Raw genomic sequence first — 26,336 nt, 5'->3', positions numbered from 1 at the left:
GTCCTCATGGTGCAGCTTTAACTTTTGCAAGGGACACAGTGAGCAGCACAGTAATAACCTGACTAAATCTTACTTCAAATCTCATGAGACTAGCAGTTAGTCAGTAGTGTCTTACTGATTTCATACTGCAGATATACAGCTAATAGGCTACAAAGCAGGAATTACTAATCACTGTCATGTCAGGAAGTGTGCTGCTATTGTTTTAGGAGGAATTCAGGGCAAAATGTAGTTTTTACAGGGTACTGCTTGAGCACAGTTAAATATACTTTGTACATAAAAAATGCCATTTATTTTCTTAAAATATATATTTTTTTATTTGTTGTTGCATTTTGATTTTTTATTTCCTGCACCCGCTTTGCATCTACTTCCTATTCACAAGCCTGTCCTTCAGTGATGACTGCCTGGCATTTTTAAGGGAGGATTTCCTGACAGGGACAATTGTGGAGTGTGCCTTGTAATGCATGTTAAAATAGCCATTTGTAGTTTCCATCGGAAACCTGAGTTAGGGGATGACACTGCAGGAGCACAATCTGGAATCGGGGACAAGGTTTTGTCACTACTGTATCGTATTGTGCATTGCGGCCAGCAGGAGATACCACAGTGCCCAGCAATAGACATTAAGAATGTTGGATAGCAGCAGTGCCCCAAGCTTTTCAAGAGTGCAAAGATTTAACATAGTTAATTGGAAATGTAAATATAAAGCTGCTTCTTTTACATACTGGTTTTATTTTATTTTTCCCTGGCAAGAGGGTCACTTTAACAACTAGGTGAAATTGTAAGTCCCTAGTGCATGAATTTCACTGGAGTGCAGAAGCATTTAGCTATGTATGTGCATGAGGTCCATGATTCAGTAATCCCTAGTAGTAGAACCATGACTTCATCTGTCACTGGAGGACAACCAGACTGTAGTTAATTGTTAGGGTATACAGATGTCATGTGAGACGATGTGCAGTACATGTTAAGACATTGTCAGGCCATGAAAGGTATTGTGGAAGGGTGGTTTCTTGTACTGCCCTGAATTCCAATTAAATTTCCAGTGCAGAATAAGTTCAAAGTTTTTACAAATCAATATTTGACACTTTGTGTTGTGTGGGCAAATAATATCAAACTTGGTTGTTAAATCACAGATAATGAACTGCTAGACCCTGAGACAGAGATTGTCGGGGACTAGAGTATGCCACCCTGATGGCTTTAATGGGACCCTAAAACACTTAGTTTCAAAGGAAGAGATCAGGGATAACTATTTCTTGGAAGAGTTTTGAAAACAAAAGTAAAACAAAATCTAGAGATAATTTAATGTATGTACTGATGATTTATATGTTCCTTTGTACAAGGAACACTACGCAAAGAGATTATTGATAAAGAAGAAAAAAATGACCTCTATATACATTATGTGAAATTGTGCCCACTTGAGATTTCTCTGTTTTAATTGTGACCTCCAAAATTCCATGTAATGGCATTTTCCAAGTACTTATTTTTTTTTCTTCTTTTATTCTGTATTTAAAATGGACATCCAGTCTAATCCTAAAGTGGTTCTAAAGCCTCAAGGTGTCTTTACTTGAATGTATTCTATACATTTAGGTAAAAAAACTTTGTGTCACATAATCCCCCCTCATCCCCCCTTATGCTCACCTGAGCCCCATCACAATCCAGTGCTGAGCTGCAGCTCTCCTGACTTTGTCCCTCCTCCCTGGGCAGATCGATAGCAGCTGGAGTCATTGGCTTCCACTCCTGTCAATCAACTCCAGTGATGAGCAAGGGGCGCAGCTGAGTCCCGCTGTCTTTGTCAATAGATGCAGCAGCGGGACTCAGGAGCAAGCCTGCACAAGTGCGGGAGCACTGAACCGAGAGGAGAAGCCAGGAGCGCCAGTGGGGGAATCAAGAACAGAAGGATCGGGGCCGCTCTGTGCAATTCTATTGCACAGAGCAGTTCAGTATAGACATGTTTTTTTTTTACCCTTTACAACCACTTTAAACCTGCTCCCACCCCCGTTCTAAGTCTTATACTAACTACCCTGCGGAGGAGAGATGTGTATATTTACCTATTCTCTGGGCTCTGTGGTCCAGTCAGATGATGGCCGGTTTTAGGGGAGATAAGAGATCATCGATACAGCAGCTGAAATGCCTGGGCGGTAACGTCACCCATAGGTTTACCATGGGCCATCTGTTTGTGGCTGTCCCTCCTCTTCCTTGAAGTCAGCGCTGGGAGCTGATCATGTGAGCGGACCGAAGCACCTAGAGAATAGGTGAGTATAAACATCTTTCTTGTATAGAATTTAGAATGGGGGTGGGAGCAGGTCTTGCAAATGAATTCCATTGGAATCTGGAATGGATATGTTGTCAGATGGTGTAAAAAGTTTCATCCCCCCCTCCCCCTCCCCCCCTCCCCCCCTCCAACCTCCCCCCTCCCCCCTCCCCTCAAGGCAGAATTTGAGGCAGTAGCATTCCCTATCAAGGAGGTATTGCTGGAAAATGAATGACTGAATCCCTGAATAAAGCAGAGAGCTTAAAGAGAAAAATATGTTGCAATCTAGAAACCTATCCCAGCGGGGAAATATTAAAAAAAATAATAAAAAAGATTTATAAAAAGATAAGGGCCTTTTATGGACCCAGAGCAGTGGAACTGTAAGAGTTCAGAGGTAAGAGAGCATGATGTTGTGTACGTCTTCGGCTACGGGGGAGGTATACATTGGCATTTTTAGTGCAGGTAGATAAGGGAGCACCATGTTTACCGTGTCATTGCTTCTTGTTGTGCTGAACTTGACACTATTCAGGGGAGAGTGATGGCTTTGGCGAAGTAGAAGGTTGAATATTTTGCTGTTGTTTTCCTGTTTCTTTCCTGTTTCCCAGTTCATGCATCTCCGATTTGTATTGGTACAGACTTAATAAAACATCCGACTGTAATGAAGCTCTTAATGACAGCAGCATTTCTTTAAGCATGGTATCTGAGAGTGGCTGACCAGTAATTGGAAAAGATGAGATGGGGTCAGGTATTCCTGTATCCATAGAGTTTTGTTGAAAACTACCACTCACCCCAGAGAATTCCCTTTGATCATGGTTGGTATCTGTGTCTTTTCTGGGTTTAGACTTCATAGGGCTGCGGATGTCAGGAGATGAAGAACCTGACCCTTCTGTGGATGGAATGGTATCTGCTAGTGTTTCTGGTACTTCCTTCATAGGCGAGGTAGACACTATTGGGTTTATTTACTAAAGCTGGAGAGTCCAAAATCAGACTCCCTTCTGCATAGAAACCAATCAGCTTCTAACCTCAGCTTGTTCAATGAAGCTTTGGCAATGAAACCTGGAAGCTGATTGGTTTCTATGCAGAAGTGAGTCTGATTTTGCACTCTCCAGCTTTAGTAAATAAACCCCTAGAGGTCTGGCACCGGCCGGTGGGTTATGAGAACCACCGCCATTTTGTTGTAGACCTCTATGAGTGGCTGAAAAAATTGCTGTCATTTTTAGATATTAAGGAGTGTCTTTGCGGCATCTTGGCATACTGCTGAGTGGAGTGGAGCTTTGTGGCTCCAGGTGGTGTGTAGGGGAGTTGGTGAGTGTTCCATAGATGTTGGAATCCCCTGAGTGCTTAGTGGAGCTTTCTTAGCAAGCGGCCTTACAAGACTGTCGTAGCCCCTCCTCCCACTGTAATTTGTTTTCTACGTAGTTCTAATAGAAAATGGTTTCCCTAACAAATGCTTCCCCTCTACACTGTGGGGCTGAGCACTGCTTTATTCTTCAAGACAGTGCAAAAAGGTAGACTATATTTTCTTTGTTACTGCACATGTGCTTGCAGCTTCTATAGGAAATAAGAGCCTGTCTTTATAACTTGTTGCTAGTTTTAGCAGGCTTTTCACAGTGCTTTCAAATGGGCCTGCAGTCAGTTGTTTTATGTGGTGTAATTCTAATATAACAGCCCAGGTGTCTTCAGTCCACTTCATTGTGAATAGCAGCATTTATCAGTGATGTATACTATCTATGCTGTCCATGAAATGAATAATATTGACAGCCTTGGCGTAACTGGACAAATGTTTGCAGTGTATCTCTGGCTTAGTACCTCACTTTGCTCCACAGCCTCCATCATACAACCAAACAAATCTGCCTCCAGGTTAGACACTAATTACTAATCAAATTGTAAAGTTGTGGGTCATGAAGGTTTTAGAATTCCGAGCCCATAATTATAAGCACTAATTGGCGATTCGGTCTGATGTTGACAGCTCCATCTTTGCCAGATCTGCATTTAAGATTTGTCCCTTAGAGTAATGACAGAATCATCTATAAAACATGAACATAAGTTCTTTAATCCTCAATTTCCATTTTGTATTCCGTTTAAAGCCCATGATATAGCATTTTCATGTTTTTTTTTTTTTGTATTAAAAGAAAAATATGAACAGAATTCTTTGAAAAGAAAGCATATTTTAAAAGTGTTGCAGCCTTGCCGCCATGCTGATACATACAGTATGTATATATAGTTACAACTAGCCAATTAACAGCTTGTAGCATAATCGTGATCAGATTTAATTGAAGGGCTAAGGTGAGTAAAGCTGAATCGTGTTGGGCTGTCTTGGGTTGCTGCATAGGCCTCCTGTTTACACTATTAAAAATACGCAAGTGCAGTTTATTTATAGTAAATGGAAGAATATTATACAAAGTAGTTTGTTTTGATGCTGGGGGTTATTCAGGGGTTTGGAAAAATGTTGTTCAGTGCAGGACTGTGAGGTTAGGATATAACCATGGAGTGCAATGTCAACAAAGTTTCCAAAGATAAATATAGAATATGGGCAGTACACTATTGTACTGTACATTACTGGCCTGTGGTGTCCATTAAAAGAAAGTGGTATCTACAGAAATGTAGGTAGCGGTCTGTGGTCTTGGCTAATGTGCAGTTATTATTATTATTATTGCAATCTTTGGCATCAATAAAATACCTCTACTTTTCTAAAGATTTGCATAGGACCAGCCTTGCAGGAAAAATGTAAACTACTGTGGGTCCTGTTCAATCAAATGCCAATACCCTACAAGTAGGTTCTTGGGCATATCTATACTGTACATACACACACTTTGGGGGAAATTTACTACAGCTAGTACACACAGAATCTGTTATTTTTTGTCAAAACATAATTGAACAAGCTGAAGTGAGAAGCTGATTGGTTACTATGCATAGCTGCACCAGATTCTGTGTGCACCAGCTTTAGTAACTCTCCCCCATTGTGTGTGTATAGGAAATGACCTTCATGAATTTTGTAAATTTTCCCTGTGTTTGCACGAGTTTCCTATGGGTGACCCTATTATTCCATACATCCCACGTCCTGGTACTAGTAGGATACCTAAAGTGTGACCAAACTGGCCATAGATTGTGTGTAACTGCATGACAATGGTACACTACCAGCTAGCCTCAATTGTTTGCTAGTGACCATAGGTGATAGACCACTTCTCTCTACTGAGAGAAGCATAAGTCTAGGTTCACATCTCTTCTTTTTTTGTGTGTTCATTATCATGGGCACAGCAACATTTGAATGGGCTGTTGTACCTGCTGGAACTGGAAAAAAGTCCCCAACGTTTACCCCAAAATGGAAAAATTTACTTGCTACTACTTCCACTGTCAACTGTTAGTGGTATTATAACAAAGTGGAAGCAACTGGGAACAACAGGAACTCTACGTAAAATGACAGAGCGGGGTCAGCGCATGCTGAAGTGCACAGTGCACAAAGTCACCAACTGTCTGCAGAGTCAATAACTAAAGACCTCCAAACTTCATGTGGCCTTCAGATTAGTACAACAACAGTGTGTAGAGAGGTTCATGAAATGGGTTTCCATGGCCGAGCAGCTGCATCCAAGCTTTACATCACCAAGTGCAGTGCAATGCAAAGCGCCGTATGCAGTGGCGTAAAACACGCCACCACTGGGCTCTAGAGCAGTGGAGACGTGTTCTTTGGAGTGACAAATCCCGCTCCTCTGTTTGGCAATCTAATGGATGTATCTGGGTTTGGCGGCTGCCAGGAGAACGGTACTTGCCTGACTGCATTGTGCCAAGTGTAAAGTTTGGTGGAGGGGGGATTATAGTGTGGGGTTGTTTTTCAGGGGTTGAGCTTATCCCCTTAGTTCCAGTAAAGGGAACTATTAAGGCGTCAGCATACCAAGACATTGTGGACAATTTCATGCTCTCAACTTTGTGGGAACAGTTTGGGGTTGGCCCCTTCCTGTTCCAACATGACACCAGTGCACAAAGCAAGGTCCATAAAGACATGGATGAGCAAGTTTGGGTTGGAGGAACTTGACTGACTCTATCGAGTGCTGACCTCAACTCGATAGAACACCTTAGGGATGAATTAGAGCGGAGAGTGCGAGCCAGGCCATCTTGTCTGACATCAGTGCCTGACCTCACAAATATACTTCTGGAAGAATGGTCAAACATTCCCATAGACACACTCTGAAACCTTGTGGACAGCCTTCCCAGAAGAGTTAAAGCTCTGTTTGTTATAGCTGCAAAGGGTGGACCAACTCAATATTGAACCCTACGGACTAAGACTGGGATGCCATTAAAGTTCATGTGCGTGTAAAGGCAAACATTCCAATACTTTTGGCAATATAGTGTAGTTGCACAAAATACATGAACACTGTATTCCAACACCTTCTAAAACTACAGCTGGTAACACCATGATCATGAGGCTTAGATGCACATTTGCAAACAATGCTAAAAAGTACCTTTTAAAATATATACACACAATCAGGTTGCATTAGCTTTCTAAATGTGTCTGTACTATGAACTGTGCTGAGTTGCCTTTTAATTTTATCTTGTTTTCATAATTTGTTTTTTTTATTGGTGGCTTGGTTTGTTTTCTAGTAGCAATTTTAGATAATTAGTGGCAAATTCAGTTGACACTGGCAAGTTGTTTTGTTTTATGACTTATTTTATAACCGGTACCAAGCAGATTTAAGCTGGAAAACACGAATCGAGATTCCATCCATGTATGGGCAGGCCATGGATCAACTTGGCTGCAGCTATCCTGTCAGATTTTTTTTACATTCAATCACTGACATTGGCTAAAGCCACAAGCAGTAATCATTGTATTCTGATGGCCGGGAAGGCTCCCCACGCTCTCCTACTGGCAGAACACAAAAGCGATGTGGGAGACATTCCCCCATGAACACTGTTTTGATGGGGGAAGGAAGTGATTTTCTTTCCTTTCACTTATGGTGCGGGCTGACTTAGACTGTTTAGCACCTCTGATTTTAACTAAAGAATGTTTGGTATAATTTTGCATTTCTAGTTATTAAGTATATCCCCAGGTTTGCGTTGAGTGCCCTAAGGAAAAGCAGTGGATATTAAAAAAAAATCATTGCCTCTGTAGTAGATGCTTTCAAGGTCTGTGTCTGTGCTACCCTAGATACCATAGAAAAAGTGAGGGTAATTCCCTAAGTATTGGAAAATAGCCTTTTAATAGCTGAAAAGTCAATATACTTTGATGCCAGCACCTAAGTCAAGCTCAAATTACTATAGAGTACTTGTAGACGTTTTAGAGCTCATAAAGTATGTATGTTTATTAAATAGGTATGGCTTGGGACAAGGACTGTGTCTGCTTTGGTCATATCATGTCATTCTTTGTATTTGGTATAGGTGCAAAACTAGAAAACAGCTCCACCAAAATACGCCCACACACTCCTTACAAGCTAGTGGTGTCCCCAACCAAGTGAATTCTCCACACGCTCAATGGAGCAATTTATTAGGCATACTTATGTAGTTCTTTATAGGATTTCCTTCTGCCTTATATTCTTCATGGCATGGATTCTACCTTAGGATTTTAGTCCAAGCCTGTTCTTTAACATCTAGCGGTCCATGCAGCATGCAGATTTGTTGCTTACACATTCATTCTGAGGACCTCATCCCAACATTCTGCTGCTAGTGTGCACCAAATTTCCACCCCACAATTTGGATGTTACAGCAGAAAATAAAATTCATCCAGCCAGGCAACACGCAGACAACACAGTAGGTTCCATTCAAAAAACATTAATTGAAAGTGTAAGTTCACGTTGTCAGAAAAAATGAAAAAGTGAACTAAGGTATATTTGTATTCCCCAATTCCTTTGATTGATAGGATATGTTGATAATGAGTTTAATCCTTTTTTTTTGTAAGATATTGACATAATGTTTCTTCATAGGACATGATATCTCAGGTTGTTACACTTATGTCATTGTCAACTCCTATGTTCTGTGCCTGTGAAACTGGCAAACCCCCCAGTCCTTGCCCATGCAGCAGATACAGTGGTCAGGGGATTTGAAATCCCCACTCTACTCTCTGCAAGGCTCCATGGGACAGAATAATGGTGATTCTTACTGGTCAGGGCTGGCACAGGGCATTGTGCTGGAAAGAGAAGGATGGAGATTTCAAATCCCCAGACCACTGCTTTGGCTGTTTGGCCACTGACAGCTCATCACCCATGGAGGTAAGTATAGTGGAGACTGATGGGGTGAGGAGGGTGCAGGATCTTAGTTCACCTTTTCTTGCAGGCAAAGGCATAGATCCTCTTCTTTTAGTTGCCCACACAGTCCCAGTCTAGCAAGCGGTAGCTTTATGGGACAGTAGAGAAACAGGCAGGTTCACCATCAGATGAAGGGGAAGAAAAAATGAAGACAAATTTGGTAAACAGCATGACTGCAGCCTTAGATGGGCTTGCCATACACTTGTAGATTTTTTCATTCCACCTCTAACCAATTTCTCCATTCATGCTATAGAATGTGTGTTATTGACTTTTCCACCCCTGCTGTTGTATTTTGACAGCTGGCTCCGCCCACTGGTAAAATACCCGTGCAGCCAATCAAATGCTGTTGGAGTTAGCTGACCTATTTTCACCTGGCTCCTTCAAATTTTCAGTTGAAGGATGTTGGGTGGTAGGAAGTTGACTGAGCCAACCACTAACACATTTTGCCCTGTGCATCAGGAACCAGCCAAAATTCACATACTGTATGAGCAACTTTGCAGATACATGTAGGAGGGTTGATTTAAGATTCTTCTGTCCTGCTTGGCTTTTTGGGCATCTTCGTGATATGAATGTAAAGAAAAACAGATGGGAGTGTTTAATTTGACAGCATTTATTTTCTTTGTCCAGCCATATTTACTTGTTTTAAATGTTTTTTTTTTACATTTCTTTAGTTACTTTCTAGCTTCTAGGCCTAGGCAAATAATGTCATACATCCCAGGAGTCTTCAGGAGGAGAGTAGGAGTTTTCTCAAATACGCACATCCTCCTGCCTGCATACCTGAGCTAAGGGCAGAAGGATTCCATGAAGTAAATGATACACAAATCATTTGCCCTTACTCAAGATGGCCACGGCCAGAAATGCTAGGGGGTTGTTTTTCAAAGTGATTCTCAGTAAAATAAAGCATGGAGACATAAATGGATTAGTGAATTTGGTTTGAATATTAAAAATAATTAGCGGTTTTGTTTTATGGTGCTCAGATACAGTGTAGTTCCGCTTTGAAGGATATTTTTATAAGGGCATCATGGAGACATTTAAAGGAACACTGTCACCTTGCTCATTCAGGGCTCAATTGCAGTGTCTTTGCAAAGGAACCTCCCCAACCTACTGTTACCCACCTTGGCAGTGCTGCTTGGCTACTCTTTTCTCTGTTGCAGCAGGCACTAAAATCCCCAGGGTCAGATGCTAGGGGAATGGTGACATATCTGAGTGCTCAGACCTGGCAGCTGACTGCTAGACCTTAATGTTGTCATGTGTGAACAGGTCACATGCTCCCCAGTACCTTGAAGAATCCAGTATTGTCCCTGGTGGTGATAAAGCCTGGCAAGGTGCATATTAGTGGGTCAGGCTGTACACCTTTGCAAAGACACTGTCAGTTTTCCCTGAATGGGCAAGGTAACAATGACTCCTGAAACCTAATCTCAGTAATCTTATTACATAGAAAACAAGTATTAAACATCGAAATGCTGTTGCACAACTCAAAAATTTCACCTTGTTGAGAGGTCTGCTATGAGGGTCTGGTTTATATTTATATGTTCAAAAGCTTCCAAAATCTCAATAATTTTGGTCTATACAGTAAATTTGTCCTTTTTTGTATGTTGCTAGCTTTTTAATAGCTTTTTAATAAATAGTACATAAAGGGTAAATAGCCTTTTAATAAAATGTCCTTACATGCCACAACTTCAGTCTATTTGAAGGGTGGAGATTTTGCTTCTGAATCTGGAAATACATAATGGAAATAATGTCTTCTGAAAGTGATGATAACGCTTTTATTAACTTCTATTGTTTACTGCCAGAAATTAGCGTTCAAATAGAGAAGACTCCTAGCGCATTTGTGAATATTTCAGAAGGATGTTAATTGTCCCCAAAATCGCTGTGTGTCTTTCCGTATCGATAGAAGCTGTTTCTTTTATGTGTAGTTCAAAATCCTCATTAGACTCCTGAAATCTCCCCGCATTATGAATCCTACTTAAAAGATAAAATGACTGTTTAAATGCATGGTAATGAAAATTCATTTGCAAAGAAGTTTATTTAGATGCAAGCCTTTCAATCTGTGAAATAATTCTCTAATTAAAAAAAAAAAAAAAAAACTAAATACACCTAGAGACATTTTGAACATGGAGTTTCTAGATAAGATGGCTGCTTTGTCTGCCTAAATGACATGCTAAATGTGAAATCATTTTCATCTTGATCACTTTTATTTGAAGTGTTTCTGAAAATGTGGTCAGACTGTAGATTCCTTTTTGCATGCCATACTAACATCTGCCAATCTGCCAGTTGGTTGAATTACACAAATAACTTTGGCGGCTGAATCTGGGACACAGGAGTGCAGAACTAAGTGTGCTCCTGTGATCGCCAGGAAAAGTATGGCCAAAGGAGGTTTGGCCATACTTCTCCTTTAAGAAGCTCGGAATAGTACCTGAAGATCTGTTTAGTTTGTTGGACCTGTTGAAACATTACTGTAATATACTTAAACTGAATGTTAACTGCATTGCTCAGCTAAGATAATAAAGGAGGCATGTTGAGGGAGCCACAAACTCAATTTGTGTTGCAGAAAAATCCTTCAATTTGCCCTCCTGAAATAATTGATGCAGAAACTTTAGGGCCCCTAGAGAACCATAAGTCTGCACTAGACATTGTAAGGAACTCAGTAAGAAGGGAATTCCCCAATATGGGATTCTTGATGGAAAAGGCCCACTCAGTATGCTAAAAGTTTTTAAAGGAGAAGCGTCCCGTATATGTCCTGTAGTTTGACTGTAGATTGTATAATGATACAAAATGAGGACATAACCACTGCCTCTGTTGCTATACAAGGATTATCCCAACTAGGTTTAACACAGAGAAATATAATGGGGTTTAAGACAATTATGTATGGATGTTTATTTGGTCAAAAGACAGTACAAGTGAAAATTGGGAAACACCTGGTCTGCCTGTGTTACAGGTAAATGACGTGTTGTAAGGAATATTATAGGAGACGTTTTATTCCAGATAAACTAGGAGCAAATGGCATTGATTTGCTTGAAAAAAATGTGTTCAATAGTACCCGCCGGCACCCGGTGATTACTGAGCATCTCCGACGGGGAGGAAGACTGTTTTGTTTCCTCCCTGTCAGCTCGGGCACACTGCTCAGTACAGCCATTCCAATCAGTGTGCTTATAGTGAAGCACATACCCCCCGCCCCCTTGTAAAACACTCCCTACATATAGTTAACCCTTTGATCACCTCTCATGTTAACCCTTTCCTGCCCAGTGTCAGTACAGTGTCAGTGCTTTTTTTTTTACCACTGATCACTGTATTGGTGTCACTGACACCAAGTTAGCCCTCCCCCCCCCCCCAGTTCTGCCTCCTGTCCCTAAAAATATTAAATGATTCTGAAATGGTAGAATTAACCCTAATTCTCGTTTCAGCTGTGCATAAGTGGTTCACCCATTTAAAATAGTTGACATCAAATCCAAATTTAGAGAACAAAAAGGAGGTAAGGCCACTCATTACTATTGAAAGCTCTCTTGAGTGTTCAAAGATATGTTGGCTTGGCCTTAGTTATACTGTATGGATTTGAGTATTAAAAGTTAGTAAATAATCTCCTTATATTCATACAAGTGGACCTGTTGGGAACAAATCCAGCTTGGTCTGATCCCACCAGGCCTCCAATATTTCTATTGAATCTCAGTGCCAGGATTTTTGCAGCAGTTCTGATTAGCAAGTTAAGCCTGTAGGATTCACATACTATATCAAGGGATCCTTTCCTGGTTTTCACATAAGTATTATTAAAGCCTTTTGCATCCTGGTTGGGAGGATCCCACCAACAAAAGCCTCTTGGAAGGTGTTAGGAAAGGGGTCTGCTAGCTGCAAGTAAAAAGTGGAGCACCAGTTAGTTGGAAACTCGTGCAACCCAGAAGATTTATTTAAGAGACGCGAGTGCATCTTTCAGTTCCTCTACTGTTAATGAGGCCTCCAGTGCCTGATGGTCACTGAGCCTAACGTCAGAAAGTTAAGTCCTGATAGATCACTTCAGGCTAGACCCTTTTGCAGTTATAGCTGTGTAAAAGATTAAAAATAAATGCCTTTGCTGTCCAGTTTATCCAGTTATGCACGGTCTCACCCTGCTCCACATATGCTCAATTGCTCTTTATTCTTGGTACTGTACCTAAAATCAGAGAAACTAGAGGTCAATCAGCTGAAAGCTTTATGATTTACTTTTGCTGAAGGCAAAAGAAATCAACAGGAATGACAGACTGTGTAGAAGGAACACAGATTAGGGATAGACAAAGGGGATGTGGCAAAGGAATCATCATCCAATTCCAAAGTTAGTAAGGTAATTTCAAGAAATTACCTATTGGCGTGATTTGCAGGAGCATACACATTCACTATAGTGAGAGGTTTATCTTCAATGAAAATTTGTGGAATACCATATCTACCCAGAGGATATGTTTTAAGGTCAGTGGTCTCACAGTGCAGTGATTTAGCTAGTAGGATAGATACTCCTCTTCAGAAAGAAGATTATGTATGTTGAATTCTTTAGCTATCCACACTTTTTTAAGCGATAGCAACTTAGAACCCACCAAGTGAGTCTCTTGCAAATAGATTACATGTGGCTTGTGGGATTTGAGATTGATAAATACCAAAGGCCACTTGAGGGAGGAGTTCAGAGTCCTGGTGTTCCAGGAGACCACTTACAACTTAGTAGACATTGACACTTACGTAAGAGAAACAAATGGAGAAAATACAAGGCTTCAGTAAAAAATTGTGTACTACACCAGAACATTACCATTACCATGTAGAACAAACAATTCCTCACCCAACAATAATACAAGGAAGTTTGCTGCACCTGTGAAGGAAAGTAAACATATATGTCCATAAGGAAACACTAAAGGCAGCCAGATGGATCAAAGTGTGTCCCCAGAACATAAGGTATCCAGTTGGGTGGTCACCATAGGCAAGGTCCAGGATATGAGCAAGGTGCTGTGAAGAAACTAGAAAAAAAACCTCAGACCCAGATGCAGAAACAAATAAAGAGCAGTATTACCACCTAGAGGATAGACCCAGACACCTGCTAGTGAAAAAGACGTTATCCTGGCAGCATGAGGGGGACAGTAGTTTAAAATCTCACAAGACATCTCAGACATGTGCTGAGGAAATTAGCAGCTTGGCCTGCATTTTTGCCGACTATGTTGGGGCAAAGGGTTGTTGTGGTTAAGCCAGTCAGTGACCTCAGACGAGGATGTGAAGTAGAGAGATTTGCCCTGATAGGTGGCTCTCAGTTTGGCTGGGTAAAGCACAACATTTGAGATGCCTTTGTCTCATAGACGTTTTTAATATCTGTGAGCGTGGAATGTTGGCGTTGCACCTCACAGGAGAAATCTGGAAGAATGGTGATTGTGTTGTCGTTGAAAGAGAGGTCACTAGTGTTGTAAGCTGCACGTAGTGTGGCCATTTTATCATGAAAATTCAGAATCTTTGCAATAACTGGTCTAGGACTCCCTCCAACTGGTGGAGTCTGTTGTGGTTGTATACATTGCGCCCATTTGATAATAAAGGAGGGAGAGGTCACCAGAGATGACAGGTTCTTTTTAAAGTGGTTGTAAAGGCTCAATATTTTTTACCCTTATGTGTTCTATGTATTAAGATAAAAAACCTTTTGTGTGCAGCAGCCCCCTGTAATACTTACCTGAGCCCCATCTCAATCCAGAGGTGTGCCTGAGAACAGTGGTTCTCCGATGTCGCTCCCTCCTCCTTGGCTGAGACAGCAGCAGGAGCCTTTGGCTCCAGTTACTGTCAATCACAGTCAGTAAGCCAATGAGGGGAGAGCGCTAACGGGGCCAAACCGCACTCTGTGTCTTAATGGACTGACAAGGCAGCCTCTTGGGTGCACCTGTGCAAATCATTACACACAGTGGGTACGTATAACATTGTTAAAAATAACAAAAAAACCCCATCCTTTATTATAACTTTAAGCCAAGACACTAAGAAAAGTTCATGGTGTTATCCTCCAATGTTTACGAAAAGCCAAGACACAAAGATAATTGCACCTGGAACAGTTTTCCTGGTCATCCGATTTGTGTTGACAGAACAAAAGATCCCTTGGGGCATTGTGGTGTCAGTGACCAGAGGGTATCTTCCACTATACTACTCCACGTTTTAGTGTGAGTTGTGCGTTTGTGTAAATTCTGCAAATTGTGTTTCAGTAAAGATAGATCAGTTCTCACCCTATCTATCTGCCACCAGGGCTGATTTACAGTCACATATGGCCTCTGTTCTCTTTGGCAGTGTATGTTCCATCAGGGAAGCAAAAGGATCAGCCCCAGGATCAGTTTTGTCAGAGGTGGGAACTATTACCTAAGCTGTGCAAGCCTGGAGGTCAGAGGAGACAGGATCATGTGAAGGAGGACAGGAACAATTCGCTCCAGAGGCACTGGAGTTCCTGGAGCTCTGTGTGGAGGGGGCAGCATGTAAAGCAAGGTTGCTGATGCCATCTTGGGAGTGCTGAAAGCTCAGAGCACCAGGTTGATCTACCACCCTGCTCTAGGTCCCCTGCCTGATATAACTGCAGTGGTGGTGATCAGGAGCTGAAGTGTCAGGGTAGGAATGCACTACGCATACTCCTCTGGCTGCCTTCATGTCCACCATCAGGCCACACCCTGAAGTTCATACATCTTAGTTATGTACAATGTTGAAAAAGTACCAGGAACAAGAACTAAACTTTAAACTGTCAGCATAGGAGTTAGTGGTTATTTTGGTAATTTTGTGTTTACAGAACTTTTTTTTTCTCCTAAAATTATGATACCAGCATTGTATAGGCCCTAGCTTAACAATGCAATCATCAAATAGTGTATGCACATATCTTTAGATGCATTCTTCTGCAGCTTACAATATGTTCACCCTATTTTGGGCTGCTTTTAACATTCTTGGTTGTACCAGACAGGTAGTAGCCCAGGTCCTAACACAGATAAAAAGTGAAAAAATGATGCTGGATTAATTTAGTTTATTTAACTTTATCATTTAATAAAGTTTTTGCATATTTCTGGGGATCTCTGGAATTGCTGAGGTTTTGTCTCAGACTATTTGAAAAATGTTCTTCCTTGTGCATATGTAATTATTTATTCCTAGTATATGTTGTGAATGTTCTATACTAATTCATGTGTAGTAGAGGTCACAATGTTAGGCTTTCCTGACATTCCTTTCCTTTTGATTTTTTAGGTACAGTTATCACAGGCCCTGGAAGAAGCTGGGATGCAGAGGAAAAAAGCTGAACTTGTGAGTAGGAAAGGAACTACTAAGGCTTTAATGAACCAACAAGTAATCATCAGCACATTAGACAACACAACTGCCTACCTTTTATGTCTCTGGTTTCCCCTTTTACTACTTTGTGTGTTCTGCTAATAACTCCCCAACCACCACCATGTGTCCATGCACCTGTTGCATCCCAAGTAACATGAATGGGACTGCCTGCATGGGGATGCATGGACCCCTGTGCATTCCATTGCCAGCAAACATGGCCCCTTACACGGGTGTACACTGTAATACATCCTAGTGAACAAGGCCTTGAAGATGGACTTCACCCTTATCAAAATAAATAAATAAAGGCACCTTTAGAAATGTTTAGTAATTGAAATCTGAACACAGATACTTGTAGGTAACTAGGTTTTTTGTTCTTTGCATACTTTATTTTTCTTTACCTCCCCATTCCTCTATCGGTGGTCATTTTCACTAATGGCAGATGAATCCTTTACTTCCTGGAACTCTTCATCTGCCTTCTGGCACAGGCATTTACTAGGATGTAGTAGTGGGGGCCTGGGTACATCACCAGTACCTCACTACACAAGGAAGAGAAAAAATCATTAGCTGTAAGTAAAAACAAAACATGTTTAACTAATGAACGTAGAGCTGCATGCTGCAGAGATTAGTGAAGGGTGAGAAAGGTCCACTTTAAAATAGAATTCTAACTAATCTTAAAATCCTCCGTCCCCTTCCTAGCACCTATGTTTACTAACTTGTGTAAGAACGATGCATATACTTACCTATTTTCATGCCGCTCCAGCTATCCTGTGTCACCCAACAGCGGCTGCAGGGGAGGGAGTGCTGGCCACAGATGGGCGATTGAAGCCAATGGGTGATGTCACCACTCCAGGCTTTACCATCAGAAAGCGCTATCCTCTTTTCTGTAGCCTACCACTGGCTGACACAATGGAGATCACATGACTGGACCAGAGTGGCCTGAAAATAGGTTAAGTTTATGCATTTTTGCTACACAGGTCATTTAGCATAGGTATTAGGAGAAGGGAGTATTTTTAAGATCAGCTGGGGATATCCCACAATCTTATTTTAAGCCCTTTGTTCTCCTTTACTTGTTCCTTAGGGTTCCAGTTCCCTCTTGCTTACTGCTCATTGCACTAGTTCCACTAGTTTTATCTTCAAGACACATATCTTTTTTGGCAATTTCAGAATGGCTCACATGTTCCCGGTCATGAATCCTGATTTTGAAAATCTCTTGACCTACTGGTGGTATACTATCTCCCTCACTTGTTTCTTATCATCTCCATTCCTCCACACCTACCTCTAAGGGTTTCCTTACCTCTTGTGGCACCTAATCCTTCATGCTGACACTAGTTCCTGATGTAGTTGCTCTTTGGGACATAATACTCTTCTTTGGAGGGTTCTCTAGTCACATATCAACCTTTTTTTTTTTTTCTTTGCATACCTTCACAGAATTTGTTTTGTAACCTAATAATTTGCTTCTCTTAACTAAAGTAGTGTTAATTTTCCTGGGGTTTTATGTTGTAAACCTGTCGGTATCTAGATTTTCCCTTACTGATAAACAGTAATGTGATGGCTCCAAGCTGTGAATCTCTAAGATAGTAGCTATGTTTAATACATGTAAATCTGTAATGCTACCAAATATATCTTTAACCAATTTATCTCAATTCTTATTTTTTGTGCTAAAGAACGAGGCAGTGTTGGCTCAGTGTAATTCACAGTGGTTTGATCAAGGCCTACCCTTGGGGCTTTTTAGCTGTGCAGGGGAAGAGATTGAGATGCAGAATTGTATATATTGTACAGTCTGTCATGTTTTCATTGTCTCTCGTTTAGCATAAGGTTCGTGGGTACCCTCCAGGAGCTGCATCATTGCTAATGGCTCCTGTGCCCCAGGGAGTGAGGCGAGGATTCATTTTCCTGAAATATAACTTTAATTTGTTAGGAAGAGAAGAAAAATCTGCTTTATAATCCAATCTAGATGGCATACAAATTGAGTTAAACAATTAGCCTTTCAGATTAGGAAGTGCTTGATCTTTTGTCAGTGTCATCTTAATGACTTGTATAACACCTTTTCCCCCCACCTACCTTTTTATATTGCTTTATTTGAAGTTTTGCCTTACGTTTATATAGGCTTTTTGGCACACTTTCACTTCTTGCATTAAGTTGAGATATAAATGTTAAAAATGGTCAACAACCAAAATTAAAAATGTAGCACTGAAACACATTCAGGGAACACCGCCTGTTCAGGACTTTTGTTTTACACTTTGCTAGGCTGCAGCACAACAGCCCTAAGCCCAGATCCTCCAATGCCAAACATTTACCTTTCCCTGGTAATTTTTCTTTTTTTGGCCTGTGCTTGCTTGTAAATCACATTACATGTAGTATAGTATATGCTCACATCTGGGCCAGAAAGTATGAACTGGGTGATGCTGGTCAGTATGCAACCTAAAAGTAAAAGGATGGACCTCAATTCAGTGGATATTTGAGAGGCAAACAGTGACAAAAGTGCTTTTGAAGTTGGATAGGAACCTGAAGATTCTGGGTAGTATCCTGTTAATAAAATTGGTTGTACGGGAGTTGGGCTTTATAGGTAACTTATTACTGGTGAAACAATGCAGGCTAAAGCACAGCGACAAACAACCACACCAAATTTAAAATCCTTGTAACCACATTCAGTTAAACTCGATGATAAAGGATAGGTTCACCTTTTAACAAAAAATATTAAACGCACATTTTTAAAAAATAATGTGCATTTATTATTTGTTGCTTCTAGAGCTTTTAAAGCATTGCACAAGTGATCAGCAGATCGCTGGTGCCATGCAGGTCTCCATCAGACCTGTTAGTGTATCTGCTTGCTTGTACATGCTGTACAGGTAGGCAGATACTTACTGATGGGAAGGTTCAATGAACTACCACAGCACTCCACAGCTCATTTGTAGTTCATTGACAACTACAAGCTGACAGCCGCAAAGGCTGTCAGAACTTGTAGTGTTCTCATTCACAGAACTTTGTGAATGAGTTACATGGTCGGGCAGGGGGAGCATCGCATGGCCACATTTTTTTATAATTGTAACAGCTAGCGGGGAGGGGAAGATCCCCCGTTAGCTGTCAAAACAGGGATCAGAGGGGTGCATGGGGCTGGTTCCGTTCATAACATATTACACCCTGAATATGGGTGCAACATGTTACAAAAGGTGAACTTATCCTTTAACAGAAATGCCTTAAAGCAGACCTTTCCTCTCTTTCACTAAAAATCTCATAAGCGTATAGCATTACATACTGATATGAAAGTATCTTTTATTAAAATTTTTTTGCTTTTACTTACTTTTTTTCCACTTCCTGGTTGAGTGAGGCACTTGTCATGTAACCCTGGCCTCACAGCTTCATCCTGGAAAGCTGTCACATTCCAGAAGGTAAACCCAGAGTTTTAGGCAGAGTTCCAGGAAGTAAAGTGAGAGGGATTAATCTGCCTGTAGTGGAAATGGCCACCATGAAAAGACAGGAGAGGAAATGAAAAATAAACGATAGAAAGAATAAAAAGGCTGCAATTATCTGAAAGTATCTGTTGATTGCCATTGATAAACATTTTTAAAGGAGCCTTTGTTTTATTTTTGTATAAGGGTGAAGTTCCCATTTAATTCTGATATAACTCATAGCAATACCTTGTGTATCTCAAGCAATTGTGAGGAATATCCCAATTAGACTTCTGCTATGCAAATAAACTAGATATTTTGTTTTATCACTTGATCTTCACTTGGTGTCAGTATTTATTGGAAATATGTAGGTTGTAATTGAATTCTTTCTTCTGGATTTTTTGTGCCTGTCATCTTGGCCCTTAGGCTTCAGAATAGACCATAAGTATTCAATTACTCTGAAAGTAAAATGATTGTAGCCACAAAATCACCATGACACCAGGCAACTATAATTTTCAGGAGTAGGACATCAATAGCAGCCTCTCTTTCCTTTAAATACTTTTTTTCCAGTATATTTTAGCCTCTATTTGGTGTTCTGGGGTCACCATCTGTAGAGCTATGAGAATCTCATTTGAAGTAGATCTAAACTCTGATTGGATGGCATTTAGTTTGCTAAAGCTCTGTGTGACAATTGGCATTTTTGTTTTCTCATAAATTGCCATTTTTGGTTCCTTTGTTGCACCTTGCTGCTATTGATTTCCTTCAGCCTCTTTTAACCACTTCCTGTTTACATGCACTCCCCCTAACTTTAGCTGCACTTCACTGGAGCAGCTTTCTGATAATGACAATTATGGACCATTGCTGCACAGTGTGTGTCTGCACCGTTGCTTGAAGTCTCCACCAGGGGAACATGTGACAACACAACTGCACAATTAAGTGGCAGTTGTCACCATATAACAGGATGTGCCTGAGCAAGGATCTCCATGGTAGGATCACCAGGTATTACTAATGAGCATTGCAGATTTATAAAGACTGAAAGCAACTTTTTATATCACATTAAATATAATGTTTACATTTGCATTTATTATTTATTTCTGGTACTTATATAGCGCCATCAATTTACGTAGCGCTTTACATATATATTATACATTCACATCAGTCCCTAACCCTCAAGGGGTGTACAATCTAAGGTCCCTAACTCACATTCATATACATACTAGGGCCAATTTGGACAGGAACCAATTCACCTACCAGCATGTCTTTTGGTGTGTAGGAGGAAACTGGAGTACCTGGAGGAAACCCACGCAGACACAGGGAGAACATGCAAACTCCAGGCAGGTGGTGGTGTGGCTGGGATTCAAACCAACAACCCTAGTACTGCCAGGCGGAAGTGCTAACCATTTAGCCTCTGTGCTGCCCAGTTTACATCTACTGCACTTTAGCCTTACTGGCTGCAAAGGGAAACGTAGTTTTGAAAATACACACAATGTATTGTTATTGTTTCACTAATTACATTCTATTAACCACTTGCCTACAGGGCACTTATACCCCCTTCCTGCTCAGGCCAATTTCCAGATTTCAGCGCTGTCGCTTTAAATGAAAATTGCGTGCTCATGCAACATTGTACCCATATGAAATTTTTATCATTTTGTTTGTGACAGATAGTGCTTTATTTTGGTGGTATTTAATTACCTCTGGGATTTTTATTTTTTCTTAAACCAAAAACCACTGAAAAGTTTGGAAAAAAAAACAAATTTTTTCTTAGTTTTTGTTATACAATTTTGTATATGTGATTTTTCTCCTTAACTGATGTGCGCTAATGAGGCTGCAGTGATGGGCACTGATAGGCTGCACTGATGGACACTGATAGGTGGCACTGATGAGGAGGCACTGGTAGGTTGCACTGATGGGCATTGACTGGCATCACCGATGGGCACTGAAAGGCAGCACTGATACATGATACTGATATATGGCACTGTTAGGCGGCACTGACTGGCACTGTTAGGCGGCACTGACTGGCACTGGTAGGTGGCACTGATTGGCAGCACTGATAGGCATTGATAGGTGGCACTGACTGGCACTGATGGGTGACATTGAAGGGCAGCTCAGATGGGCACTGATATGTGGCATTGATGTGCACTGGAATGCACTGATATGTGGCACTGATGGACACTGACAGGTGGCACTTCTGGGGCTACACTGATCATCAGGGCACACTAATCATCTGTGCCCTGATGATCAGTGTACATGTCCCCTCCGCGGAAAGCCGATTACCGGCTTTTCCGGGTTTACATGTGATCAGCTGTGATTGGACATAGCTGATCACATGACCCAGCCGACATCTTCAGCTCTTTCCGTGATCCGCTGTGTCCGAGGGACACAGCACACCGGAGATCGCCGCACTGCGCGCTCCCTGAGCCGCGCATGCGCGGTGAGAATGGAAGGAGTTCACATGACGTCGTATCAGAACGAGAGAACCACCTTGCGCCCGTCATTGTTCTAATTGGCGGGCGGAAGGTGGTTAAAGGTAGAAAGTATTGTAGCCTAAAGGATATTTAGGCCTCATTCACACTGGCACTGTCAAACCTGCATTTATATGCATTTGGAGAAAATGTCATAATGCATATAAATACATGTAAAGCTTTTTCAGTGGTGTCATTCACACTGTGAATTTACTTGTGTTTTAAAGAGAATACAATTCTGTGCGTCCAGGAACTGATTAGACACTGTAAATGCAGATAAACGCATGTAAACATGTAAATGCAGCTAGACTGATTTAAGTCGGAACATCTTAATGCAGAAAAAAGTGATCTGGGAGGCATAAAAGCTGTTTATATTTCCCAGGTAACCTCTCCTGCATTTAGAAAAGCTAAACAGTTGAGTGCCAGTATGAATGAGACCAGTAACACTTAAAATGTTTATGTATGCATTTAGATCCACAGTGAGTGCTTAGGTGCGGTCAGTTTAGCTGCGTTCCCAGTAAATAGAATTCTGTGTGTCCAGTATCCGATTAGACGCTAAATGCATGTAAGTTCCACTAAACCCATCTAGATTCCCCTAAATGTAGCTAAGCCTGCTTTGAAGCAGGGACATCTAAATGCAGGAAAAGGTGATCTAAGAACATGACAGCTATTTATACTTCCCTGGTTACTTCTCTAGCATTTATCAAAGCTAAACACAGGGGTGCTAGGCCTAAGGCCTCATTCACACTGCCAATGTCAGAATTGCATTTATATGCATTTATAGGGCATTTCAAAATGCATGTAAATGAATATAATTATTTTACAAGGCTGTCCTTCACAACGTGCATTTACCTTTAGGTATGGTCAGTTTAGCTGCATTTAGAGAAAATAGAATTCTGTGTGTCCAGAATCTGATTAGAAACTAAACACAGTTAAATGCATGTAAACACAACTAAACCTGCTTTAAGACCTCATGGGCGCTGAAGCCTGTACAACATAATTTAGCTGTTTGGTTTTATGCGCCTGGTACCAGCTGGAGCTGTGTCCAGGCAGCTTATGTTGCTGGATGAAAAAGCAGTGGCTGTATGGACACATTCATGTCCTAATTTAACAGGCATGCGGGGGCAGGTGCACAACCCTGATCACAGATGTGCGTTCTGGGCTGCACACCCTCTCCTGCACACCTTCCAATTTAGGACATGTGGCTGTGCTTTACAACTGCTGTGTCCCTATTCAGGAACATTGGCTGCCCTGCCTGCACAGTGCTCCAGGCATCTCTTTACGCATAAATAAAAGGCATACACCCTTGTAAAATAATTATATTCATTTACATGCATTTTGAAATGCCCTCTAAATTAATATAAATGCAATTCTGACATAGGCAGTGTGAATGAGGCCTTAGGCCTCTGCAATCCTATGGGCCTCTGCTATCCTGTGAATGAGGCTTAAAGTGTTACTAAACCCACAACAGTAAAATCAGTCTGTATGTGCAGTAAAGCATGCTTGTTATACTCACAGTGGAACCTAAGGGGTTAATCCTCTGTATTTTGTAAAAACGATCTTTGATCCTGTCTTCTCTGATCCTCCCCTTCTACTGTCCCCAATCCATCTTCTGATAGTACAGAACTCTAGGAGTCACTCTACACATGCTCAGTTTGGTGTGCAATGCTAGAGAGTTTTGTTTTTTCTTTGGGAGAGTGCAGGTTATCAGCACAGGGCCAATCAGCACTGCCAAGACAGAGGGTCAGGGGTTTGCAGCCTCATAGGACAGTCAGAACAGAATGAAAACACCTACAAGATTAACCAGTGCTTGGCCAGACACTGATAGAAGTCACAAGACTGCTATATACTCAAAAGTACTCAAAATATACTGCTGATGAGAAAAGGTATTTAGCAGTTTATATTTACTATAATAATTGTATTTCTAGGTTCTGTGTACTGTGAGAGACCAGATATAGTGAATGCAGGGTCCTGGGTTTAGTACCACTTTAAGGCTGCAGCATCTAAACACAGGAACAAGTGATCTGGGGAACATAGCATTTGTTTATAGAAAAGCTAAACACAGGCATGCAAGTGTAAATAATGCCTAATTATTTTCTTGGTTACACCATTAAGACTCCGTTCAGATATAGATGTTTTGAATCGCAGGTGGATTTGCTGTCATTTTGCCTGCGATTTCCAAACGTGCTGTTAAAATGTGAAATTGCTCATCAGAATGTTCAGGTGCCATTCATTCCAATGGCACCTAAAAACGTTGTGTGTTTTTACCACGATTGCTGCACGATTTTTCACACTGTGACTGCGCAAACAATATCATGCAATGCGTGTCTCCTAAATAAGCTCCAGAACTTGTTTTTGGACAACACGCATCATGCAATTTTGTCTGTAAATGAATGGCACCTGAACATGCTGATGAGCGATTTTACATTTTATCAGAATGTTTTGAAATCGGAGCAGAACCACAGTGATTCTGACTGCGATTCAAAACGCCTATATGTGATCAGTGTCTTAGGGCCCTTTCACACAGACCTCATATGTTCAGTCATGTTTTTTCCAAACAAAAAAATTGATTCAGTTTACTTCTCTATCTAATCCGTTTTTAAATCTGTTTTTTTACAGGAGAATGTAAACAACAGAGGGGCAGTGTGTACAGAGATGGTGGAGTGTGTACAACAAGAGAGGGGCAGTGTGTACAGAGATGGGGAAGTGTGTACAACAAGAGAGGGGCAGTGTTTACAGAGATGGGGAAGTGTGTACAACAAGAGAGTGGCAGTGTTTACAAAGATGGGGGAGTGTGTACAAGAGAGGGGCAGTGTGTACAGAGATGGGGGAGTGTGTACAACAAGAGAGGGGCAGTGTTTACAGAGATGGTGGAGTGTGTACAACAAGAGAGGGGCAGTGTTTACAGAGATGGTGGAGTGGGTACAACAAGAGAGGGGCAGTGTGTACAGAGATGGTGGAGTGTGTACAACAAGAGAGGGGCAGTGTGTACAGAGATGGTGGAGTGGGTACAACAAGAGAGGGGCAGTGTTTACAGAGATGGTGGAGTGGGTACAACAAGAGAGGGGCAGTGTTTACAGAGATGGTGGAGTGTGTACAACAAGAGAGGGGCAGTGTTTACAGAGATGGGGGAGTGTGTACAACAAGAGAGGGGCAGTGTTTACAAAGATGGTGGAGTGTGTACAAGAGAGGGGCAGTGTTTACAGAGATGGGGGAGTGTGTACAACAAGAGAGGGGCAGTGTGTACAGAGATGGTGGAGTGTGTACAACAAGAGAGGGGCAGTGTGTACAGAGATGGTGGAGTATGTACACAGAGACTCTGTCACTTGCTAGCTGCAAATTTCATTGGTGGCTCTCCCCATCACTAAAGTAATAAAGGGGCAGGGTCATCGTCTAACATCACCTGTTGACCCCATCCCTTTGTCTATCTTAGCGCTGGGAGAAGTGGAGCTGTCATTTAGCCCCCCTGCTAAAGTAAATAAAGGGGTGGGGTCACCAAGTGGCCCCATCCGTTTGTCTGCCTTAGCAGTGGGGCCAAATTACAGATTCACTTCTCCCCACACTAATTTGGAGCCAGCAAGTGACAGAGCCTCTGTGTACACACTCCCCACACTTTGTAAACACTGTCCCCCTCTGTTGTTTACATTCTGCTGACAGCGGGGATTTCCCTTCTGACAGCAGAGATGAGTCACTGCTTGTTAGGACGGTGGCGGGTGCTGGCTCCTAAAAGCCAGTGCAAAAATGGAGCATTTGTCCGTTTTACATCTGTTTAGGTCCACTTCCATTTTTATTTTTACAGAACAAAAATAGAGCTATGATCCGTTTACAAACAAATGATCATCCGCTTACATCTGCATCTTTTTTTAAACAGGAACTTCTAGTCACCGAAGACCATAGGTTAACCTGCCTTTGAATGATATGATACTATATTTTTTCTAATATCAGCAGGATGTAATTTTTTTTTTATTTGTAACATTGATTCCTCTTGCTTTTTTATAATAAATTGCTGAATATTATGGTATCATTGAATCAATGTTCAGGCAGGTTTATTGTGTCACTGGTGAATACAACAAATGTTCCTTTAACTTGCCTACAGAGTGAAAACATTGAGAGAATTCGCTTTAAGGGGGTCATGTATAAATCTTCTTTTTTTTTTTCTATGTAAGTCAAATAGAGTTATTTACATTGCTGGAAAACAAATTGTTCCACTCTTGTGCTGTACTCACAATGCATTCGCACTGTTAGCTAAAATGACTGACTCTCGCTTCATACACACATAACTGTCAAGCAAATGAAGTGCTCTTGCAGGCTAAATTGGCAAAAAATGTCTAATTTAGACGTGTTCCTGATTTTTGTTTGCTGCCATTTTTATCGGCATCATGCAGGCATATGTACCATTTGCTCAAATTATATTTTGTTACACTCTTAAAACTTTGCCGCAGTATTTGTCACTGATATAAGTTGACATGTTAGGCTCTTATGATGAAACCTGCCTTTAAATCAGATGTATTAAACTGAATGCAGAATAGCAAGTTTTGTTTTCTTCTTTGTGGTCCCTGAATTATGCTTTTAAAATTGCCCATACAAAATTCAGTATTCAGCCAAGGAAGGCCTTTTTAGACCACCTATGCCAGTCCATTTTTAAGTTTGTCAGATATTTTCTTAAAGCAGTAAGCAAAAAATAAAACTAAAAAAATCATCTCCCTGCAAGTTAAGATCATAATATGCTAGT

The 26,336-nt window shown here is 41.2% G+C and overlaps 1 protein-coding gene across 4 annotated transcripts in view; it reads left to right on the top strand.

Moving 5' to 3' along the window:
* MAD1L1 (mitotic arrest deficient 1 like 1) overlaps positions 1-26,336 on the top strand; it is a 1,068,146-nt gene that overhangs the window by 430,282 nt on the left and 611,528 nt on the right. For 3 of the 4 annotated variants that reach the window (XM_089682390.1, XM_089682405.1, XM_089682386.1), the window contains one exon: positions 15,673-15,729. The exons of the other annotated variant lie outside the window; for it this stretch is intronic. In XM_089682390.1, coding sequence (XP_089538516.1) covers positions 15,673-15,729 — 57 coding nt within the window. The remainder of the gene's footprint in view (positions 1-15,672; positions 15,730-26,336) is intronic. 4 annotated transcript variants of the gene reach the window in all.

Source organism: Staurois parvus, unplaced genomic scaffold, assembly GCF_062004578.1.
Source record: "Staurois parvus isolate SC_StPar_1 unplaced genomic scaffold, SC_StPar_1.0 ptg000018l, whole genome shotgun sequence".
NCBI lineage: Eukaryota > Metazoa > Chordata > Amphibia > Anura > Ranidae > Staurois > Staurois parvus.
Note: the sequence above shows the minus strand (reverse complement) of the source record. Positions and strands in the feature narration are given on the sequence as shown.